Source organism: Barbus barbus (assembly GCF_936440315.1).
Source record: "Barbus barbus genome assembly, chromosome: 5".
NCBI lineage: Eukaryota > Metazoa > Chordata > Actinopteri > Cypriniformes > Cyprinidae > Barbus > Barbus barbus.
Window position 1 is genome coordinate 11,060,660 of NC_136733.1, and position 25,135 is coordinate 11,085,794.

Genomic DNA, 25,135 nt, shown 5'->3' on the forward strand with positions numbered 1-25,135 from the left:
TAACATATAATTTTTAATAATGAACCTAGAGGACCAGCATATAGGCTTATTCATTTATTTAATTCTGATGAGAACAGATAAACAGAGACTGTGTCACTTCTCATGTTCAACACCACAGTGACAGAGGAGGACACTAAAAACAACAAAATATGATAAGGCTGTGTTAAAAACAAAAAACGATTTCTCCATTTTAATAGATTCTTATTTTTAAAAACCAATATTGTTTCTTAACTCCCAATCAATGCTGTTTTCATTTGATTAATGCACAGTAGGCTACATACAGTATAGTGCACCTCCCATACAGTAAATCGCAATTGGCCAAGTTTTATGCGTTGTTACTTTTGATATGAAATACAGTCTCAGATTTCAAATTCTGTCCATTTTATTAGGAAATTCAAGCAATAAATACCGTTTTGGCATTCTTTAATGTGGCGTGATAGATCATTGTAGACACCTCAGATCAAGCGTTCCGCTTTACTATACTCGCCTGTGCATAATCAAAGGCATAGCAAAAGACTAGTGAGTTTTATTTTTGTTTTGGAGCTGATGATCCCGTTCTCTGCTGCTTCACTGGAGAGCACTCGCCACCAACTGGACAGGGATGGGAATTACAGTTACAAATTACAATAGATCACCCTCAGTGTAATCTGTCAAAGTGACGGACGGCCTTCAGATATTTCCGTCACTGCTAAAAAAATTCCATCAATGAGGGAGAATTTCCGGTCACCGCGACCTCTGGTTGGCAGTGTGTGTACACATCTACCCTATAATGATAAAAATTCACTCAGTGGTTTTTATTTAATCCCTAAAAATAATATCCCCTTTTTCAAATCAGGCCGTTCTCAGCTTCTTGTCTGTGTGACATTGTTGATTGACATGGCCGTCTTACCTTAGACCCGCCCTGAGCGAGCTGTCATCAGTCCACCATTGTTTCGACACTGGAGCAGGAGTAGACAAGAATGTCTCCATAGTGATTGAGGTTTTCTGTTGTTGGATGTAATAATGAACATAGCAGTCGTCATTTACACGCGACATCTGAGCCGCTGAAGACGCAGAGGATTATGTTTGTTTGTGAAGGGAATGTGCCTCCCGATCTGCCTAAATTCATCTATGTTCACACAAATCATTGATCCATTGATTCACTTACAGCAGAAGTGTGTATAAGGTTTTTTTATGGATCTTTGCAATCACCTTTCCTAATAACGTGCTAGTTAGCTAGTTCCGTGGCTAAAGTAAACAGTATCATGAGAACGGCTCGTCACCCCACAGAAGAGAGGGGCGGGGCCAGCAGAACTCATTAGCATTTAAAGCAACATGGACTAAAACGGGTTGATATCTGCAGAGCTTATTTTGACAAGGTAAAAAGGGTATTGTTTTACACTACCACTGAAAAATTTTAACCAAAGTATGGTATAGACTCTTCATTAAGACTCTAAAGAATCATATCAACTTGTGGAAAATGGGCATCCGATGACCCCTTTAAGATTTAAGGACAATGGTTTCAATGGTTATACCAAAAAAAAAAATTTTCTAAAACTATATAAATAATACATGAAAGGCAATGTAATAATAATAACATATTTGTTTTTTATCATTAATATGGTTATAAATCATTGGCACAATATTTCACTAATTTATGCAGTATTTTTGATTGCTCTCAAATAACATTAAACTGATTTAGTTTGCTTTAAATTCTTTTATTTGGTTTCTCATTTTTGTCATACCCATAATTCCACAGTACAAGACATTCACCACCACTATGGATGCCCCCTCTGCACATGTTGCCATGGAGCTGGACTTCGGCCATTTTGATGAGCGGGACAAGGCATCTCGTACCCCACGAGGTGGACGTGCCAATGGTCTCCCCAGCCCCACCCACAGCGCTCACTGCAGTTTTTACCGTGCACGCACCCTCCAGGCTCTGACCAGCGAGAAAAAGGCTAAGAAGGTGCGATTCTACCGCAATGGCGACCGCTACTTCAAGGGCATCGTGTATGCAGTGGCCAATGACCGTTTCCGCACATTTGATGCTCTACTGGCTGACTTAACCCGCTCTCTGTCTGACCATATCAATCTGCCACAAGGGGTCAGATACATTTTTACCATCGATGGATCAAGGAAGATTAGCAGTCTGGATGAGCTAGAGGAAGGTGAGTGACTTTGGCAGTAAGATTTGAGGAAACATTTTTGAAAAGCTTGGAAAACTTGTACATGATGGTGTGTCTATAATTTGCATACTATTATTGAGCTAAACATCTCCACATGAACAGTTACTCTGAGAAATTTCAGACAAGCTACATTATAATATATATATATACATTATACATTATATATACACATTATACAATATTATACATATATAATATTATACAATATACTAATAATATACAAACACAGTGCTATACTTCACTCTGCAACTTGCAGCACTCATATTTATTTTATACATAATTTGCATACTATTATTGAGCAATACATCTCCACATGAACAGTTACTTGAAGCAATATATCTCCACATGAACAGAAATTTCACACAAGCTACATTATAATATATATATATATATATATATATATATACACACACACATTATACATTATATTATATATTATATTATTATTTCAGCACATTATTATTTGTATTATTACAAATTATTTATTTTTTGTTTTATATTTGTATTAATCAATCATAATAAAAGTCATAATTATTATTCTTATTTTATAGTCATATTGAATGGATCAAATACAGCAGGAATGTGGCCTATGCAAAATAATTTAAATAAACATTTTAAGAGGGATCATAAAAATAGATTTTTATTTTTGTACCTAAATAAGCTATTTCACATAGCAGATGTTTACATTTACTCCACATGACAAAATAATAACTTAATTTCTAAAACTGATCCTGTTCCAAAGTTTACATTCTCTTAAAGGGATAGTTCATCCAAAAAATTAAATGCTGTCATTAAATACTCACTTATTTCTTGACACTTATTTCTGTCATTATTTTTGTTTTCTTTGCGCACAAAAAGTATTCTTGTAGATTCATAGCATTACGGTTGAACCACTGATGTCACATGTCACATGAATTTTACTAATGTTTTTACTACGTTTCTGGACCATTAAACATTTCAGTTGCGTTGCTGTCTTTGAAGGGTCAGAAAGCTCTCAGATTTCATCAAAAATATCTTAATTTCCATTCCGAAGATGAACGAAGGTCTTAATCCCTAAACACACTGCGCTATTATTTGTATTATTATTATTATTATTATTTAGAGCTGTCCTTCAAAAAGGTACACTAAATACTTATATGTTTCCCTGAAGACAAAATAAGTACAATTTACCCCAATCCTCCAATCCAAAACGTTTACACCCTCCGGCTTTTAACTCTTTCCCCGCCTACGTTGTTGAAAAAAAGTTTCTAGCCACCACCAGCATTTTTGAAGATTTTCACTAAAATTTCATGGCCCCCAGAATATTTTGTTGTATGAATATCTAAAAATGCAATACATCAAAATAAAGAACATACCCTCTACTTTAAAAAACAAACAAAAAAAAAACATTTTATTCTAGCTTCCAGCTTTCTTTTTTTTAAAAACTTGAATATAGATAGGTTGCATAAAAAAAGCAACATTTTGAGAAAAAAGCTCAGAAAATCGCATTTTTATCAATTACTAGAACAACCTTCTCTAACTGTATGTATGCTTAATGAACACTCAACTCCAGTGTACTGAGGTAAAGAACATGTAGATCTAACAAAAAAACTGTAAATTTGTGTGTATGTTCACACGTGGTGAGACTTGATGGTACCCTTGTAAATATGTTCAAAGAAGGCTGTGAAAATAAGGCCCCGTTTACACTAGTGCGTTTTCGTTTTAAAACGGCGTGGTCAAATGGGGTAATCTACCCATACATATCAATGGGTACAATAATGATCATGATGTTATTGTTTACACGGTCATCAAGGATACGCAGTGCGAATGTGGGCAGCCACGCCATCATTTTCAAAAGTTTTTTGGTCCGTTTCCATGAAACGCAACCCCAGAGTTTGCAAACTAAAACGGGGTCTGCAGCGTTTTCAAAAGTCTCCATTGTCGACCTCGAAAACGCCGGAGTAGTGTAAACGATAGGTGTAACCGTAGCAAAGTTATGCATTTTAAAACGAAAATGCACTAGTGTAAACGGGGCCTAAATGTGCATTGTTAATCCTTTTGATCTTTTTTTTATTTAATTTTTTTAATCACAAAAATCTAAGCTTTCATTGGAGAATAAGAATTTAAAATGGGGGGAAATATCATTATGAATTGTTTTTTTTTTTTTTCTCAAATACATGTTGGACACAATTACTGGTACCCCTAGAAATTCTTAAGAGTAAAATAGATCTGAAATATATTCCCATTCATATTCACAATTTTGAGCACACCAGTGTGATTATGAACATGAAATTATCCAGCCATGGCTTCCTTTTTCACAGAAATATAAATAGGAGAGAAAACAAATGCCAAATTGCAAATCAATCACCCATCACAATGAGAAAAACCAAAGAATATATTTCTGATGTGCAGCAAAATATAATCGAGCTTCACAAATTAGAAAGTGGCTTTAAGAAAAGAGCTAGAGCAGTGAAAATTCCCATTCCCATCATCAGGACAATAATTAAGATGTTCCAATCAACAGAAAATGTTATGAATCTGCCTGGAAGAGGACGTGTCTATATCGGTGAGTTTCGGGGTCAGAATACCTTAAAAAAATGATCAAACAGCACCTACATCACCACATGTTGTTTGGGAGGACGTCAAGAAAAAACTCAAGAAAAGAAAATGCTTTCACCAAAAAATAAAATCTACTGCATATTCAGTTGTCAGACACGACTGGAACTACAAATGGGACTGGCTTCTATGGTCAGATCAGATGTAACTAAAAATTGTGCTTTTTAGCAGCAAACACTCAAGATGGACTTGGTGAACACAGGGATAAAAAGTACCCCATGTGTACAATGAAATATACTGCTGTATTTTTAATATTGTGGGCCTATATTTCTGCTGGAGGTCCTGGACATCCTGTTTAGACACGTGGCATCATGGATTCTATCAAATACCAACAGATAAAAAATCAATAAGTAACTGACTTTGTTAGAAATCTTATTATGGGCCATGTTTGGATCTTCCAACCGGACAATAATCCAAAAACAAACCTTAAAAACAACACAAAAATGGGTCACTGAGCACAAAACCAAGCTTCTGCTATGGCCATTCCAGTCCTCTGACATGAACCCTATAGAAAATGAGTGGGGTGAACTGAAGAGAAGAAGCACCAACATGGAGCTGGGAATGTGAAGGATCTGGAATGATTCTGGATGAAGGAATGGTCTCTGGTCTCTTGTCAGGTGTTCTCTAACCTCATCAGGCATTATAAGATAAAACTCCTATACTATTTTGGCAAATGGAGGTTTCAAAAATTATTGAATAAAAGGGTATTCTTCATTGTGTCCAATGTGAATTAGAGAAAAACATTTATTTCATAATTATATTTCCCCCCATTTTTAATTCTTATTCTCCAATGAAAGATTAGATTAGATTTCTTTTTAAAATAATAGATCAAAAGGATTAACAATGCAGATTTATTTTGACAGCCTTCTTTGATCATATTTAACAATGGTATCAACAATTCTGACAACGTATGTATGAATTTTCTCAGTCAGAGTCACAATGGTAACAAATCAAGGATTTTAACCCTAGAGTGCAGGCTTGGTGGATTCAGAGACTACATAGGGCACATTTTACCTACACTTCCTTTGGCTTTGAGTATCCAAATGGCTCCATATAGACAACATGAAAGTATTCAGTTGTATATAAGTAAATGCTAAAATGTGTTACAACTTACCCTACCCCTGTCATCCAGTGTTTAGTTAGATGTATTAGCATAATGGTTTGAAATTAGCAGTATAAAAATGCTTCACATTTTGCCTGAGAATCTACAATTTATTCTAATGTAAGTTATATGATTTTATCTGCAACCGTTTAAGTACCAAACAAATGTAGTTTTGGTTAAAAAAAATTACATTCTCACATCAAAATCATTCTTTTCTTTATAAAATCTCCATATACCTATTTACAGCCTTGACAACCATGCATATAAGATTGGGGAGGAAGTGGGTAAATAATGAAATTATCATAGGACTCCTAGCTTATCCCTGTTTGGTGGAAATTGTGTTGTTACAACCCATTTTACAACCATACCCGTCTCCCCCTGGGTAACACTGATAAAATGAGACTGATCTCGTTCACTGATCTGCTCCCCAATCTGCTCACATGCTGTAATTAAATTAAAATTAAAAAGTAAGAATTTTCATTTTGGTGCATCCCTTGGTAGAATCTTTTTCACAATACTTTGGTATGCCCATTATAAAATGTCTTAAATCTATCTTAAACTTAGCGTTTTGTCACGGTACTTCACTGAGTTTGTACTTAGAAAATTATAAACAAAATGTGCATAAGTGTCTATTTTTTTTATAATATTGTATCAATAATGTAAGCATTTATTTGTGTTCCTTTCTTGTGAAGAAAAAAAAAATCCAGATATTTTATAAAAACAGACTTTGAAGTTATGTCCCTCAGTCGGAACTCAACCCCGTCATACTAAGCATTCTACACCCATAATAATATAGACTCCAATTACATTGTATGTTTACCTCATTTATTAATAATTTGAATTTAAACAATATAAAATAGTCATGGTTTCAGTAAATAATACTTAGAAAATCATGACAACTCATATTTTTGTTATAAATAGAATATTTGATGTAATATTTTCACTTAAACTTTGACAGGCATCACACATCAGAAATTGCACCCACATTTGCAGCAAAAAGACAATGTTGGCCATGAAGATATGTTGACCCAGAAAGAAGGGGACAGTATGAGCGAGAAACAAATCCAAAAATTAAAATTGAAGGCAGTGTATCCTTCAAATGTGTTACAGTCTTCAACCCGTCACACCTTGTCACATTAACATTTTTGAAAACGAAAAAAATATATATAAATTGGGAAGACAATTAAGAATGAAAGAATTTCTTGCTGATTACATCTGACATGTTATGGGCTAAAACAATACAATTTTGGTTTTAGTTAAAGGGTTAGTTCACCCAAAAGAGACACTTTACAAAACGAGGATTTGTAAAGAAAAATGTCAGAGGATTTCGATATAAGGCAAGAGGAGACTGGTTTTCCTTTGCTAAAGTAAGGAAACTTTGCTTCCTCTGCTCCTGTAAACAGACGTTGGTTTTCCCGAGACTCACATGTGCATGCGCTATGCCTACGTCCGGTGGCATCCAAGTCAGTCTCTCGTGAACGCATGTATGACATTTTAAATATGGATTTTATTTTATTTTTTTGTACTAAAATGCATCGATTTGCTACAGGAGGCCTTTATTTACCCCCAAAGCCATGTGAGGCACGTTTTAATTTGGATGGATACACTTTATTTGACTGTTTTGTAAAAAAAAAAAAACACCCGCCCATGCCATTATAAAGCTTGTAAGAGCTAAACTATGATAAATGTTACATTTGTTATCTTTAAATTGTTATGAGGGACACATGCGAAGTAGGCAGATGTTTGTTTTATAACAAGTTCTGTTATAACAGTCCTATTTTGCCCATTAAAGTGCCCCTATTATGGATTTTTAAAAATTACCTTTCATGCAGTGTGTAGCACAGCTCTAAGTGAATGAAAACATCCTGCAAAGTTTTAAATCTGAAAGTCCGCCATGTATAAAGTTATTGTCTCTCAAAAGAAAGAGTCGACTCTGAATCATTGAAACAAGTTGTTTTTAAGATGAATCCCAAGCCATTTCATGTTGACATCAACATGAAACATTAGCATATTGCCCGCCCACTTGTTTTTTTTTTTTCCTTTGGTCTGAATGAAAATGCTAATTCATTCTTTGCCACTAGGTGCCGCTTTTGGAGCGGTAAAAGAGCAGTTTCCCGCTGAGTTGTAATGGCTATACACAAAGCAGCACTGCACTCACAAACTCTGCTCTATCAGCCATTACAGACATGATGAAATGGAAATGAGACCAATCACTGCAGATTAGCATCACGCAAAGGAGGGGTTTAGAAAAATGAATCGTTGAGTGAATCGTTTGGGAGTCGTTGAGCAAATAAGATAAAAATAAATGCATATTATAAGACAATGAAAGTGTTTTTTTGACCTTGCATGCATGCCAACCTATTGTTGGGGACTCCCAAGACCAAAATATGAACCTTTCATTACCCATAATAGGGGCACTTTAAGGGGTTGAAAAAAAAGGTGTCTAAATCTTAAAAAAATAAATAAAAGATCTTTAATGCCTGAGGTGAGAAAATAGTATTTTTTGAAAGTTTAATTTGTGCCTAATGATGTGGGGTATTTAGGAAATTAATCATATGTAGTTGAAAAATGTATAGTTCAAGTTGAAATGTCACTGAATCCCAGGAATGACCCTTATAAAAAGGACCTCTTGAAGCACTTATGAATTATAATTGTGTATTTATTAGGGGTGTAACGATTCATTGATATGGATCGATATATCGAAACGATGTCTAACGAAACGATGCATCGATGCCACGTGTAAAATATCAATATCTGTACAGGGTGGGCCATTTATATGGATACACCGTAATAACATGGGAATGGTTGGTGATATTAAAGTCCTGTTTGTGGCACATTAGTATATGTGAGGGGGCAAACTCCTCAAGATGGGTGGTGACCATGGTGGCCATTTAGAAGTCGGCCATCTTGGATACAACTTTTGTTTTTTCAATAGGAAGAGGGCCATGTGACACATCAAACGTATTGGTAATGTCACAAGAAAAACAATGGTGTGCTTGGTTTCAACGTAACTTTATTCGTTCATGAGTTATTTACAAGTTTCTGACCACTTATAAAATGTGTTCAATGTGCTGCCCATTGTGTTGGATTGTCAATGCAACCCTTTTCTCCCACTCTTCTAAGGGGGTCAGATCGGGAGACCTTGGGGGCCATTCAACTGGCCCACGACTACCAATCCACTTTCCAGGAAACTGTTCATCTAGGAATGCTCGGACCTGGCACCCATAATGTGGTGGTGCACCATCAATGAAACCTCAAGGCCACTGGATATTTGAAATTGCAACATGATGATGCGTTTCCTTCTTTATGCACTGAAGCTGGCACGTTCCCTGAGTTTTTCCAGCAAGATGGTGCACCACCACATTATGGGTGCCAGGTCCGAGCATTCCTAGATGAACAGTTTCCTGGAAAGTGGATTGGTCGTCATGGGCCAGTTGAATGGCCCCCAAGGTCTCCCGATCTGACCCCCTTAGACTTTTATCTTTGGGGTCATCTGAAGGCAATTGTCTATGGTGTGAAGATACGAGATGTGCAGCACCTGATACTACGGATACTGGATGCCTGTGCTGGCATTTCTCCTGCGGTGTTGCTATCAGTGTGTGAAGAGTGGGAGAAGAGGGTTGCATTGACAATCCAACACAATACACAATAGATGTAATCAGCACATTGAACAAAAAAATACAAAAGTTGTATCCAAGATGGCCGACTTAGGTCATCTTGTTAAAACAAGTTAGGTACGCAGGAGCTAAACCATTTAGGGCCTTATAGGCAAGTAATAATATTTTGTAACTGATACGGAACTTAATAGGTAGCGAGTGCAGAGACTGTAAAATTGGGGTAATATGATCATATTTTCTTGACCTGGTAAGAACTCTAGCCGCTGCATTTTGGACTATCTGTAGCTTGTTTATTGAAGATGCAGGACAACCACCTAGCAGTGCATTACAATAGTCCAGTCTAGAGGTCATGATACATGAACTAGCTTTTCTGCATCAGAAACGGGTAGGATGTTTCGAAGCTTGGCAATTTTTCTAAGATGGAAGAATGCTGTTTTTGTAACATGTAGTTGTTTCAATCCACCACACTATGTTAGCGATTGAAATCAAATGTTTTCCACGTGAAAAGATAAGACATGCTTTATTACAGAGCAAATCTGCCTTGTCAGTAAATGTTAAATTTGAGATGAATAAATCGGGCAAGAGTTCAAAATCTGTAGCACACACACTAAACCTGGAGCTCAGCTATTCTGTGATACATCTGCTTGTTAACTGCATTGCCCCTGCATGTACTTGTCTATCCCCTTACCCTAACCCTAAACCTACCCCTCACACAAAAGTTTGACGTGTATGTGTGTGTGTGTGTGTGTGTGTGTGTGACATATGAGGACACAAATTTTTATAACGACATGGGTATGACATAGGTATTACAAGGAGAAGCTGATTTTTGAGGACATGTCCCCATGTCCCCATATTTCAAAAGGCTTATAAATGATGCAGAATTTGTTTTTTTGAGAAACTAAAAATGCACAAAGTTTCCGGTAAGGTGTAGGTTTAGGTGTAGGGTTGGTGTAGTGTGATAGAAAATACGGTTTGCACAGTATAAAAACCATTACGCCTATGGAATGTCCCCACAATTCACAAAAACAAACATGTATATTTAAACATGTTGGCACTTTTTTCACTTTACTTGCATATGTCAAGGAATAATGAAATATCTTGATATCCTGGCTCAATAAATGTTAATGATTTCTCACAAGCATTTGAAAAAAAATTTTATACAACAATCATTCATGGAAAATATTACAGAAAAAAAAATAGGCCATCACAGTATATTAAGCATTTACCATTACTGTTAGACCTTGAAAATAAATGTAAACATAATTTTAATCACAATTGAATTTCACAGTAGCTACTAGGGGTGTAACAGTACACAAACATGACAGGTCGGTACATACCTTGGTTTTTACGTCACGATTCGGTATGGTTTTGGTACTGCAGGGGTGGAAAACAATACATAAAACTGATTTTTTATTATTATTAAACAATGGTTTACTGGACAAATTGCTCTTTCTTTAAATAAATTAAAATACAGTTAAAGTTTTCTTAAAGGCACAATATGTAAGATTCTCGTAATAAAATATCCAAAAACTACTTGCACAGTGTGATATATTTCATGCAATTGTGTACTTACATTGTCCCAAAAGTCACCAATGATTTGTAAATCCAGAGAAATTCAAATTTTAAATAATAGCTCATCACTGATCATTTGTCGCCTATCAATGATGTAATATCCGCATATCCCCAGTTTCCACTTGTAGAAACTATGGCAACACATGGACACAAAAGTTGCTTTACAGTTAAAATAAATCCATTAGGGCTCCATTAGGATGTACGTATGATGTAAGTAAGAGATTCCTTCATCAAACCGTGTATAGACAGTGTCACGAATCCGGTCTATAAACTTTTGTTCGTTCACCACAAGAGGTCGCTATCCACCACATGGACTCTCACACTACACAGACTGTTACACTTACCCTGGACTTCAGTTCCCACAATCCATTTCACTCTGATTACGCACACGGCTGCAGCCAATCACACACCATACATAAGCCATGGACTTCTCCTCTCTCACTGATGAGTACTGTTTGCGCATATCGCTACGTTAGTGATAGCAACGTTACGGAGACCTCTCCTAGTCTTGTATTAAGTTCCTAGTTCTAGTCTTAGTCTAGTGTCGTCATATTGCCTCGTTGCCTGATTACCTGCTTGCCTTGGATTCTTTTGCCATGTCGTTTGGACTCTGTTTGCACCTTGCCTGGACTATTGCTCATGTTATAGGATTACCTCTCTTGTCAAGCTTTCTGGATACTGTTCGCCGATCGAAGACCCATGCCTGCCCTAGGATTATTCTTTGCCTTGTCTGTGATGTACCTATGTTGTTATCTGACCCTTGCCCGTTTCTTGACCACGCCTCTGTAATAAAGCCTTTCACATGGTTCCATGTGTCTCATGCTCTGTTCAGTCCGTAACAGACAGCTTTACTGATTATAAGGGGTTTTTTGAGAGTGTTTAAACTCGTGCTAGACCAAAGTCAATCATAATGTTCTTTGACGATTTTCTTTGTTCGCTTTCTCTGTATAATTTATTCGTTGTTTGAGTAACTGTGGAAGGTATGGGTAAAAAAGTAATAATAATAATAATTACCTCATCAGTAAACATCCTCCTTCATAGTGTCATCAAGCTTAGCCTTTGTTGTTGTTTTGAAAATGCGACCTCCAGCAGCGAAAACTTACATATTGTGCCTTTAAGGATAAAAATCTACCTTAGCTTATGCTCTAAATAGGGAGCCCTTTACTTTATTCAAATAAAATTCAAACTGGTTACTTGTACTTTTACTTGATTACATTTCCGGAGAAAAAAACAGTTGTTTTTACTCCTTACAATTTAATTTCATTTTAAAAAGTATGTTATATTTTTATTTTATCTCATGCACAATAAATATGGTAAACAGAAGTTCAAATGTGCGTGCTTGATGTGTGAACCAATCATCATTGTTTTCACGCATCAAGCACACACATTTATACTTCAGTTGTGACATTCATCAGATAAATGTCAGGCTTCAAAAGTACACCATCAAATCTTTGGAAGCATATTGAGGTAGCAAAGTTGCATTCCCCTACCCAAAAAAAAGTTTATTCATTATTCTTTCTGTTTTGATAGAGCCTTATAATATATTGGCTGAATGTACAAGATTGAGTGCAAATAAATCAGTGATGAGAACTTAAATACAATTCATATTTTTCTGGGAATGATTTTGTTATTATTATTATTATTATTATTATTATTATTAAATTATACATATCTCCAAAAAAGTGTTTAAATGAACATTGTATGTGAAATTTTAATTTATGTTTAGTGGTGTTCTTTCCAGGTAGTGGATAAGTTGTATTTATAATGTCAACATATGACACATTGAGTACAAATTAGGGCTGTAAACTAATATTTTTTAAAAATCTTAATAATTACATGATTTGCTCATTAATTAACCTAATTAGTAATAAATAATTAGCAATATTTGCTGAAAAAAAAACTCTAAATGCCCCAAATAAACAATCAAACGTTTAATTATCCTTTTAGACCAGGGGTGGGGAACGTTGATCCTGGAGGGCCACTGTCCTGTTTAGCTCCTGTCATGAATCAGGTCCATGGATTTCCTTTCGCTCGCCACCAGAGGTCACTTCTCCATCACATTGACTCTCACATTGCACAGACTGTTTCACATTTACCCCAGACTACATTTCCCAGCAGCCATTTCCCTAATAACACGCTCACACCTGAGAACTATCACACAATCACACACCCTACATAAACCATGGACTTCCTTGCACAGATCGCTTCCTTGCATTGTTTGCTGATCAACGACCCATGCATGCTCTCGGAATGCTCTTGTGTCTTGCCCTCAACATATCTGTCTACTGATGTTTGACCCTGCCTGTGTTTGACCATGTTTTTAATAAAAGCTTGCAAATGGATCCGTACACTTCACGTCTCGTTGGCTCCGTTACAGCTCCAACCCTGAAAAAAAAAAAACTATTTGTATCCTGAAGACCTTGATTAGCTTGTTCAGGTGTGTTTGATTAAGGTTGGAGCTAAACTCTGCAGGGACACTGGCGCTCCAGGATCAATGCTCCCCATCCCTGTTTTAGACAGTGATGTTGAATAGACAACAAAAAAAAAAAGTGGCCTTTCAAAACGTTCATGTTGTATGTTTTAATTCTATGACTCTCCTCTTTAATTCAACACATTCTTGTATTCTCTCTGGAATATGTTTTAGCCTCTGCATCACATCTTGCTATTCAAAGGAATAGTTCACCCAAAAATGAGAATTCTCTCATCATTTACTCACCCTCATGTCATCTCAGATGTTTATGACTTTCTTTCTTCAGATGAACACAAGACAAGATAGTCTGTATAATGTAAGGAGACAGGACCACTTCAGAAACCACAAAAAAGTGAACGTGACGGTCAAGTTTAAAATATTGGTATTTGTAAACTTTGTAAAATACACAACACAACTTGTTTACAATCCTTATTTCAGATGAGAACATTTCTTAATACAGCATATTTTATTCTGTTTTAACATGTATACAGCCCACATTTAAACTAATTTAACAAACATTTTATAATCAAAAGTTAAACATTTAAAAGCAATTCAAGTTTAAATCAACTGGTTTAAATCCAGTTTCCTCGGTAGCGGTCCTGGATCTCGTGAGGGAGCTGGGCTCAGGGAAACTGCAGACCACCACTCTGCGTTTCACTCATAGCTGCAATATGCTGTTACTAACTCCATAACCTGCCCATAAACAAAAATAGTTGGGGGGAGGGTTAGGCGTTAACACAACACAACACAAAAACTACCCAAGACTAAAAAAAATTAAGATATGACCCAACAGCTTCATACTAGTATTTTGGTAAATAAATAAATAAACAAACCACCATTTTACAGAGTGTATATGTAGTAAGTTGGATAGTTATGGTAAGAGTTGGAGTTCCTTTCCGAAGCAGATTTCCTACAAAACATGCGCACAAAGCAATTATTTACCATACAGACAAAAATGTATGTACAATTATCGTAATGAGTCCTTTTGGGTGTGCAGCAAACAAAATGCATATTTAATTTCCATTATAGGCTAATAATAGTACTGTAGTAGTACTTTGTACTTGTCCTTTTACTCAAGTAATTTTGAAAATGAATAGGCCTACTTATAATTTTACTGGAGTAATATTTTATTGGGGTATCTATACTTTTACTCAAGTACTTGATTTGTGAGCCACAACCTGATTATTGTAGTGACTATTTGCGTATAACTGTTCAGTAGTAGTTATTTCATAGTTATTTTTCTTGAACCTTAACTAGTAGATAATTAATAGTAGTTCTTCAGGAGGTATGACAGAATACATTAGTTATTGATTAGCTAACTGTTACTTAACACAATCATAAAACTGTACTGATTACACATCATCCTTAGTAGTTAACAGTAGTGAGTTAAGTGTTAATGAATAATTACCTGTTAGTTCTTCAATAATTCCTTATTATTTATGCAGTAAGTAAGAAACAGTATTCTAAAGAGAACTTTTTTTCTGTGTTATCCAACTCTCCAGGTGAGAGCTATGTTTGCGCATCTGAGAACAACTACAAGAAAGTAGACTACACCAGAAATGTGAACCCCAACTGGTCAGTGAATGTGAAAGCATCAGCCAGCCAGAAGAATATGCTGGCTAACCGCACAGCTAGTGAGCCGAAGGAGAACAAGGACTTTGTGCGACCAAAGTTGGTGACAGTGATGAGGAGCGGAGTGAAGCCGCGGAAGGCCGTCCGTGTGCTGCTCAATAAGAAGACGGCACACTCTTTTGAGCAGGTGCTCACCGACATCACAGAGGCCATTAAACTCGAAAGCGGAGCAGTGAAAAGGATCTATACGCTGGATGGCAAACAGGTATGGGAGGAGTACATCAATATACTATGAAACACTATGTTTGGGAATTAAATATTTCCGTATTGCTTACTCTGTACTGCAGTCTATGACATGTACTTTTTTAAATTGTACGTGAAACCGTATATACATTATATATATCTGAAAGTATATATACAGTATACCTTCTCAAGCCCTGAAATATAACATGTTGCATAGGATTATTTTACAACGCATTAAAACAAAGTGAAAGTAACAATTCTCTGCCATTAAAAGAATAAGTGCAAGCAGTACATTTTTTTTAAATCTATTTTTTGTGTTCCAAAAAAGCAGATAATAAGCTTTTAGAACAACATCAAGGTGAGTTTTTGTATAAACAGTTTCAATAAGCTGCGATGGGTTAAATAAACTCTAAGCAGATAAACACGCCTTCAGTCAAGTGCAGACCAGCATTGAAATCTCAATATTATTATTTGTATAGTGCTTTAACAATGCAAAATATGCATAATGTCAAATGTAAATACACAGCATTCATAACTTTGTTTTTGCTGAGTTTAATTCATTGATATTGGGTATTAATTGATGTAAAACAAAATGGTGTGTTTTATTTTCTCTGCCAACTAAACTTCCAAAGCAAAGTCGTTGAGCATTCTCTCCTCACTGTCCAGTGTAAACATTATAAGCACTATTAACGTTTACTTCCTCTCACTCCAAGGCAAATCTTTAAATGAATGGTATTCAGAAAAAAAAAAAACATTAATTATATATACGTATATTTATACAGTGTTCGAACTATACTGTGGACTTTGGGGGAGTCCACCTTTTTTTATTTGTTTGGGGGGGGGGGATTACCGGCCTGAGTCCGACCCCTCCTAAAACAGTTTATACTACTGTTTCGGCTATTAAAATAGTTCAGTTTTCTGTGTAATGGCAAAATTATAATATTTCGTTTAGTTTTTTTATCAAGTTAACTTAGAAAAACGTTTGGAGCATTTTTGTTTGTTAAATAGCCTATAAGTTTTTGTTTTTTTAAAGTAATGACCAAATAAATATATAAAATAAATCATCTGGTCCTTGGCATGCCTTAAAATTTGCAAAATAAAATATTTAACAAAAATAAAGCCAAGAGAGAAAAGCCATGTGTGACAAAGATAGTTCACCCTATGATTCAATTGCCTGTACATCCACTTTTAGCAGAAATTACTTGAAGTAATCATTTACTGTATGACTTTATCAGTCTCTCACATCATTCTGGAGGAATTTTGGCCCACTTTTATTTAGTTTATTGGGGTTTGTGGGAATTTGTTTATGCACAGCTCTCACCACAGCATTTCAATCAGAATGAGCTCTGAAGTTTGACTGGACTGCTGTAACCCCTTGATTCTTTTATTTTCAGCCGTTCTGTTGTAGTAGTGCTGGTGAGCTTGGGATCATTGCCCAGTTGCATGACCCAGTTTTGGCCCAACTTTAGCTGTCGGATGGATTGCCTCACGTTTGACTCTAGCCCTAAAACAGGCAACGTGTACCACGAGATACATACTCTTTAGTCTCTTGTAGGAGGCACGAGGAAGAACTTTTCATCCAATACTGTTATCATTATCATATCTGAGGTTGTTTGGACTATGGGGGTCACAGTTGGTATTCCCCATTGGTGGTTATGTGGGATGGGAGGGGTGTAGAAAATACACAGAAAATACACAGAAGTCACAGAAACCATATAAAATACAAGGTGGAGCCCCTTGATAAAAAAAATATCTCAGAGAGTAGGGTGGGGGTTGGATGATGGATATAAATCGCATCAAGGAATCGCATTCCAGGGCCAGGGGCCCTTAGGGAAGAGCCTTATAGGCCTTCATGGCCTCTAAGTCCCCTGTACACAGTCCCCTTTCTATTTATTTTGAGCTTAAAAATTGTGCAAATGTGAATATTTGCATGTAAAATGGATAATACTACATTTAGTTGACTACATCTTTGCATTAACAAGATTTTTCTCTTGCAGGGTTTCACACAGCTAATTTTATGGTAGAACAGGGGTGTCCAACCCTGCTCCTAGGCCACCATCCTGCAGAGTTTAACTTCAACCCTGATCAAACGCATCTGAAAAATCTGACAAAAGTCTTCAGGATTACATAAAAATATATATATATTTTGTTAGATAAATTATATTATATGATTGTTTAGGGATGGCGCTAAACTGTGCAGGACAGTGGACCTCAAGGTTGGAATTGCCCACCCCTGAGGATAAAGATGAGACAGTTAAACAATGTAAAAATCCAAAAAATGTCTATACCTCAATTTTAGGACACTTAGACATGTCATACATGCAACATATTTTGAATAATCCATATTTGTTTGCATTAAATAAATCATTATTGATGACTTGAGCTGTTTTTTATACCCTAAAATCCAAAATATATCAAATATTACAAATATTCTTTTGAATATATTTTACTTAAATCCAGATTATATAAAAAGTGACACAAAATGATTTGTTGCTGATCATTTTCCACTCTTGCCTGTTTTAGGGCTAGAATACTTTGGTATACAGAAGAGTTCATGGTTGACTCAATGCAGGTGAGGTGCCCAGATCCTTCCAAAAGCATGCTTGACTTTTGGGATGAGGTGTTTGTGCTGATATGCTCTTTAGGTTTTCACAAAACTTGGCACTGTGCATTATGGCCAAACATCTCCACTTTGGTTTCATCTGTTCAAAGGATATTGTTCTAGAAGAGTTTTTACAGATGCAACTTTGCAAACCAAACCGTGCTACCATGCTTTTTTAGATAGAAGAAGCTTTCTTCTGGCAAACCTAGCAAACATGCCATACTTGTCCCATATTTTTCTAATGTCATGAACTCTATAATTTAACATGTTAACTGAGGCTTGTAGAGTCTGCGGTGAAGTTTTTGTGTTGTCTGCCATTTCTCTGAGTGTTACATGGTCTGATCTTGGGATGAATTTGCTGGGATGTCCACTCCTGGGATGATTGGTGTCTGCTTTGAATGTCTTATACTTGTGAATAATCTTCCTCACTGTAGAATGATGGACTTCAAATTGTTTGGAAATGGCCATGTGACCCTTCCCAGATTGATTACAGCAACAATTGCTTCTCTAAGATAATTTCTGATGTCTTTCCTCTTTGGTATTGTGTTAACGCTCACCTGAAGGCTCCAGACCAGCAAACTGCCAAAACTTCTGCTTTTATAGAAGTGCTCACACTTGCTGATGATCAGTTAATCAAAGGCTTTTGATTAGCAGTGCCTGACTGCTACTTACCCTCTTAATTCCGATGTTAACACTACTAAGGTTGTCCTAACTTTGTCATAAATGGCTTTTCCATTTTGGCTTTATTTTTTGTTAAATAATGACACATAAATAAATAATGCAACAGGTCATGTGTTGTTGTTCATCTGAGGTATATTTATGAAGTGCGAAGTCTGGTCTTTGAAAAAATATAAAGGGGACCTAACTTCAATTATTTCATTGTTTTTTTTGTTTTTTTTTACATTTTTACTGAACCATAAATTTGTACTATGGTGTGACAGTAAAAATTAAGAAAAAAAATAAAACTTAATAACATATAAATAGCATGAGATTTATCTTCATTGTTAGACACTTATTTTGATATAGTGTAATTTATTTAATATGAAATTATAATTAACATAATTTTTTCTCCATGACTTGTTGGACAATTTCAAGACAAACTTAGACAACAAGACAAACTTTGCTGTCATCCGTTCAAAACTTATGAAAATGAAACCATTTTAAGATGAGAGATATTTCTATCTCCTCTATTGCAATAATAATTTTTTTTTTTTTTTTTTAGATATTTTGACATAAAAACAAATCTGTGGTTCTTTTATGTGTCACACCATAGGACATTACATCACACCATTTGACATTACTTCACACTAAAGGACAGAAATGGTAGTTATGAAAGTATTTCTATTTAATTTTGAACATGTCAAATGAGAAAGTTTAATTTTGATACAAACAATATCAACGTGTTTTTTAAACAAAACAAAATAATTTATCAACAAAATTCAGTCTCGTAGTCAATCAGTATGTTACTGAAACTCTGCTAGCCCCCCTGCTGCGGCACAGCTAAATATGATTGATATTTATGATACAGCTAAATATTATTGATATATGATTGAAACTGTATTCATTAAGATGTGAATGATTTCTTAAAAACAATATAGCTACTCTTTTTAAGGCATTATTTTGATTCTATTTGCTTTCTGCATTGTTCTCATAGGATCTCCTCCCTCCTGGTGAATCCCTGTTAATTTTCTATCTATATTTCCGTGTCCTCTCTCTTCCACTATTTATTCTCCCTGAATTTTTTTATTTTTCAAAAACAAAGTATCACATTTTAAACTTATTTTCATGACACTTTATAACAGTACAAGTTTTGTGCAAAAACATCAGAAAATAGTTAAAGTATTGTAATTATTGCATTTAACCTCTTAAGACCCGAGAAAAAACTTTTAGGAAAAAAAAAAAAAAAAACATTCCATGTCTTTACGTTGTTTAGAGCAGTGGTTTTCAAACTTTTTTCAGAGCGACCCTATTTTTTTCTTTTTAAATTGACGCGACCCATATATGAAGTACCGGCTGTTGAACGTGGACTCTCTCTCATGAGGAGGGACCACCTCGATGGCCTCCTTCCTCAACAGAGTGTTCACTTCTTGTTCCATTACCAGAGCCTGCTCGGGGCCGACCAGAGTAGGAATGACCCTGCTGAAATGCGGTGGTGGAGAGCCGAACTGAATACGATAGCCTTTTTCTACCATGTGCAGGACCCACTGAGACACATTTGGCAGTAGTTTCCACTCTGCTAAATAGTCTACTAAGGGAATCAGTCTCTCGAGACTGATCTCTGGTGCAATTTGAGCGGCTAAGTCGGTGCCCTGAAGCGGCGTACCGGCAGGGGATGGCCGATTTAGCAGCTCTAGAGACCTCCGAAGAGGTGGCGAGCCTCTCAGCTCCACTACGTTTCTGGGCAGAAGAGACTGAGAACAACGCTCGCTGGAGACCGCTGTATCCTGGAACACTGGCAAGGTTGGTACCGATCTCCTGAGGGCACTGAGGAGAGACGGGCACCGTGTTATGCTGTCCCAGTAAGGGCCGCCCTCGGAAGTCCTGAGCCACTCACGTCAGGATTTCTTTGCCGAGGACTTCCTAATCTCAAGGATGATTCTAAGATCTTGCTTGGGCTTTGAAGTCCCTGGCCCCGATGCGGGGGAGAGCGGGAGGTTACGCTCTGCTTTTGAGTTTCCCTGTATGTGGAGCTGATACGCGGAGGGAACTCCCGCCCAGCAGCCCTCAGAGCTAGAAAGCGGTGAGGAAGGAACCGCTGGAATGCCGCCGCTTGTTTACGGGCCTCCTGGTTCCTGAGGAAGACCCTGTCCTTTTCCTTCATATCGGACAGGGTCAGCCAGAGATGCCTCTCCGCTGCCATAGATCGCCCAATGGCACGACAAATCAGACAAATCAGCGGTTATCCTTAACTCGGTGATGTCATCCGATTTCACCTCCTTGCTTTCATCTAGCTCTTTCTGCAAGTCGGCCTGGTACGCCTGTAAAACCCGCTGCCGCATAACCCTTGCCCACCAGCGTTGATGTTGTACGCAACGGCTTGGAGGGCAATGCCAGAGCCTTAAGGGACAAAGCCGCGCTGGGGGCCACATTACCCCGCCACATTACCATAGTAGTCGGGGGCAGGGATGAAAATGCGGGGAAAAATGGTAGGTGGTGACCTCGCCCACAGAAAGCGTTCATCCAGCTTGCTTTTCTGTGGCTCGGTTTGTTTCTCGGCGGGCCAGTCTGTTTAATTTGGCCACAGCAGGAGTAACCACCTCCAACAGCCCTCACCTCGGGGGGAAGAAATCATGGAGCAGGCTTCCGATCCCAGAGAGATCTGACGAGTGAGGAAGCCCGTCTCCATTCCCTCCACCAGATCCACTTATAGTATACACAGCGATATGGATTAAAAGAGCATTCAGTTATCTTAGTTGTTGATTTCAGATGTTCTGGAGCACGCTGCAACAGTTTGATTTGCGAGCAGTGATGCGCAATTTGTTCCTGACAAAGCAAAAAAGCTGCTGAATAATACTGAATAGAGCGTATATAGAAATGCCGTGATAGGTGTCATATTCCTATAGGTAGATGTGATCAGCTGAGAGTCAGCTGATACAAGCTTGACTCATGTGACCTGCCAGAACTAACGCTATACGCTTAATTTCTGTATTGTGATAAATTTCAGAGTGAAACAGCTTTTCCAGTGTAAAAATAAATAGGGTAAGACTTGACTTTATCCATGGATATATCCATGGACTTTATCCATGGTGGTGGTGATGATGCAGTGGATAAGACACATACCTTTGGTGTGAGAGACCCGGGTTCGAATCCACTGTGAGACACCAATGTGTCCCTGAGCAAGACACTTAACCCCTAGCTGCTCCAGAGGCGTGCGACCTCTGACATATATAGCAATTGTAAGTCGCTTTGGATAAAAGCGTCAGCTAAATGAATAAATGTAAATGTATATAAATGTATACATTCAAGAGGATGAGGGATTGGTAACCAACGTAGCTTGGTGAATAGGACCTGAAGAGCCGAAAATGCATCAGTTTTCTGTCAGGGTCAGGGTTGACAACATATTGAATTTTATCATGGATGTCAATGAAGCTGTGAGGGAACAGACCTACAGTCTTTACAGTGGACACAGTGTGTCATTTGCATAACTCACAGCTGTTTTATTTTTGAATGCATTTATGGTTAAAATTACATTATTGGCAGTTTATTGTATGGATCTATGTTTTCAAGTTGAAGAATTGGTAGGGCTTTGCCTTTTTGCAGTTCCTTCAAACTGTCCTGTGCTGACAAATTTATTTAATTTATATATTTAATTAACTTAAGTTATAAAAGTATCATGCGTTAATATGAGGTCTTATATATTATAAATATTTATTTATTTATTTGTTTTTACTTGTATGAACTTTCTAGGTATACTGTGTTTATTAATGTTCAGCTAAATATGTGCTTCATTGGATATTCTGACTGTTTAAATAGTCATTTAATTTTGGGTTTATTTTATTGGTCAAGATGCATCGTGTTATTTAGGTCAGAGGTCATGGCAGCCATCTTAGATTTCACTTGACAACAGCAGTAGATTTCTCCCTGATAAAAGCTATATTTCTGTTATTTCATGCCAGAGGCAATTGTCTGTAAGTTTAATTGTTTATTGAATTTCATCTATGTTAAAAAAAAAAAAAAGTATTTCATGCCATTTAGAAAGAAAAAATTGTTGTGCATTTGAATAAGAAGATTGTTGTTTCTCTCTCACGTGGTAATGCTAGATTTGCTACTTTCTTTCCTAAAAATTACTTTTAGACATACTTTATACTTAATGTATGTTTTGTGTTTGCATTTATAGTTTCACAAAAAACGATGTTGTGCAACTGAAGATTTCAAGTAAAACACTGGAAAATAATTCCTTCAGTTTTGACTTTTTCTTCTACACTCATCCTGTTTAACTATCTGTTGAGGTGCAACCTACTCACAGCAGGGGCAGAATATTGGATCTTTAATCCTTCAAGTTTGCCTTTGGTATCATTGATTACAGCTGTAACATACATCTGTAGAGCAGGAGGGATGTGACCCTCTGTTAACCTTTTTTTTCTTCAGTGACAGCTGTGGTTAAACGAGATAAAACGAGCGGACTGGACAGAAACGATCATCAAAAATGCTCGCGTTTGCAGCGCACACTTCTTATCAGAAAAATTTAAATAAAGTATCGTCTTGCAGAAAAAAAATCTTATTTTAGTTGCTGCTTTTGTATTGTGAAAAATGTTATACAAATGCAGTAGAATGGAATAGATATCACTCCACCTGTTTTTGTCACTTTTTCAGTATGTGTCACTGCCTCTTCCAAGATTAAATTGTACTTCTACTTGTTTAGAACCAAGATAACTAAGGCCCCAAAGGAAAAGCAAAAATGGAGGGAGAGAAAGAGAAAGTCAGACAGCTATTGTTTAAGGTACTTCAGTAGCCACAAGGCATACATATTAAATTTCTCTTTTCCTCTAAGGCTTGTGTCTCTGAAGGGTTTGCCAGCCTCTTTGCTGTGTGAGTGAATTTCCTTTGTATTAATGAGATGCACACAACACACATGCTAACAGATGGAGGTTATAAGATTAGAGTGTTCTACAGAGTTAAAGCCAAGCTGTTTCTGTCCCACCCACTCTTCTTTGATATGGGTAATTACAGCATTTGCTGTAGTCCCACTGAAGTAACTTATGTCTTATGCACTGAAACGCTGATAACCGTGATCTCTTCGCTTCCGGCTGAAGGATTCAGAGTCAAGATTTGTTAGGATGTCACCCATTACAGCCAGGGGAAAATATAGTCGCCCGAAAGAATATTTGGAGAGTCAGAAGCCAAGTTAGAAGTGGCCACATCTGTTCTTATGTTAAACATTGATTGGAGGGAACTCTGAAAACCTAAACCATTTTACTATTCTGGCTATGAACTGCCCACTTAGGTAGGAAGAGACTACCTGTAGGGCTAGGGGTCATTTCCTGTGTAAGTGAGCATTTAGGGCCAGTTTTACTAACAGCTTGTGCCAGCGCAAACCGTCTTTTGGCGTTAAAATAGTACTGTCAGGTTTTACTAAAGACACGAAGTGAAGAATTAGCACTGAAAAAGCATGGACACGGTTATTTTTGCACCTGACCTTGTTGAATATGCATTTCTAGGAGTTTCAGAAGCAAAATTAATGGGAGAACAGTATTCAAATGAATCACGCAACATGTTTTACTAACATTTACACTTGTCAAATTACTGGTATTTGCGCCATTATTTAACGCCCCAAAAAAGCACGTCTTAAACTATTTTGCGCTTGAAATGGCTGCAATTATTGTTGCTAGTAGGAGGCGCCGCAGAGATGAGAGAGTGCATGGTAGAAGGGAGAGGATTTTTTCCACACATAATTTATTTGGAATGCAAAAAGAACACAAAAATATTGTTTGCCAAGCCATGTTATTTTAAATTTTCTTCAGAAAATAAAAGATGACTTGGAACCCTCAACTAGGAGTCACGCATTACCAGGTCTATCAAAATTTCATGCAACTTCAAGCATTTTTTAGCCTCTGGTTCTTTTCAATGTACTATGACTTCTTTATTCTTTATTTGCGACTGCTCTAATTTGTGCTGCACTTGGTATATTGTATTGGTCGATATATAAATGAGATGTTGTGTCTGTGTTTTTTAATTTGCCCATTGTTAGTAAATCACCCGCAGAAATTTCCACGCCCAAAGGTGCTCTTTTGGAATTGTGCTCTCATGCTAATTTGCCCCATTTAGTAAAACTGGCCCTAGGTGTTGGTAGTAATTAGTGTTATTGTTCAATAATGATAACGACTTACTTCCTTTATCTTGTTTCTTCCTTTAGCTTGCCATTTCAGAGAAAGCTCTTGCCAATTGTGTGCTTGAGCTGCATCAAAATTTGGGTGTGGCGCTCTGAAGTTGACACTTTTTGTGCCATTTTTGCTTTAACAATTCCAAATGCATTAAGCTCTATGGAGTGGCCAGTTCTTTACCAGACAATTTGTGTATCATTGTGTGGATGGAACAGAAATCAAAACAAGATTGAAAAGATACTAGAAACATTTTGTTATACGACACATGGCAAAGGCATATCATACATCATTTTTTTCTTTCTACGCTTGTACAGTCGGTGTTCTGTGACGCTGTCTACAGCGATTTTCATGTGGAGGTCAAAGTGCCGCATGA

At 36.9% G+C, this 25,135-nt stretch overlaps 1 protein-coding gene across 1 annotated transcript in view; it reads left to right on the plus strand.

Annotated features, from left to right (window-relative positions):
* Positions 1–25,135, plus strand: part of LOC306869268 (neuronal migration protein doublecortin-like) — a 94,625-nt gene that overhangs the window by 21,892 nt on the left and 47,598 nt on the right. Inside the window, exons 2-3 of the mRNA XM_079415955.1 lie at positions 1,739–2,150; positions 15,027–15,361. Of these exons, the coding sequence (XP_079272081.1) occupies positions 1,760–2,150; positions 15,027–15,361 (726 nt within the window). The 5' untranslated portion in view covers positions 1,739–1,759. The remainder of the gene's footprint in view (positions 1–1,738; positions 2,151–15,026; positions 15,362–25,135) is intronic.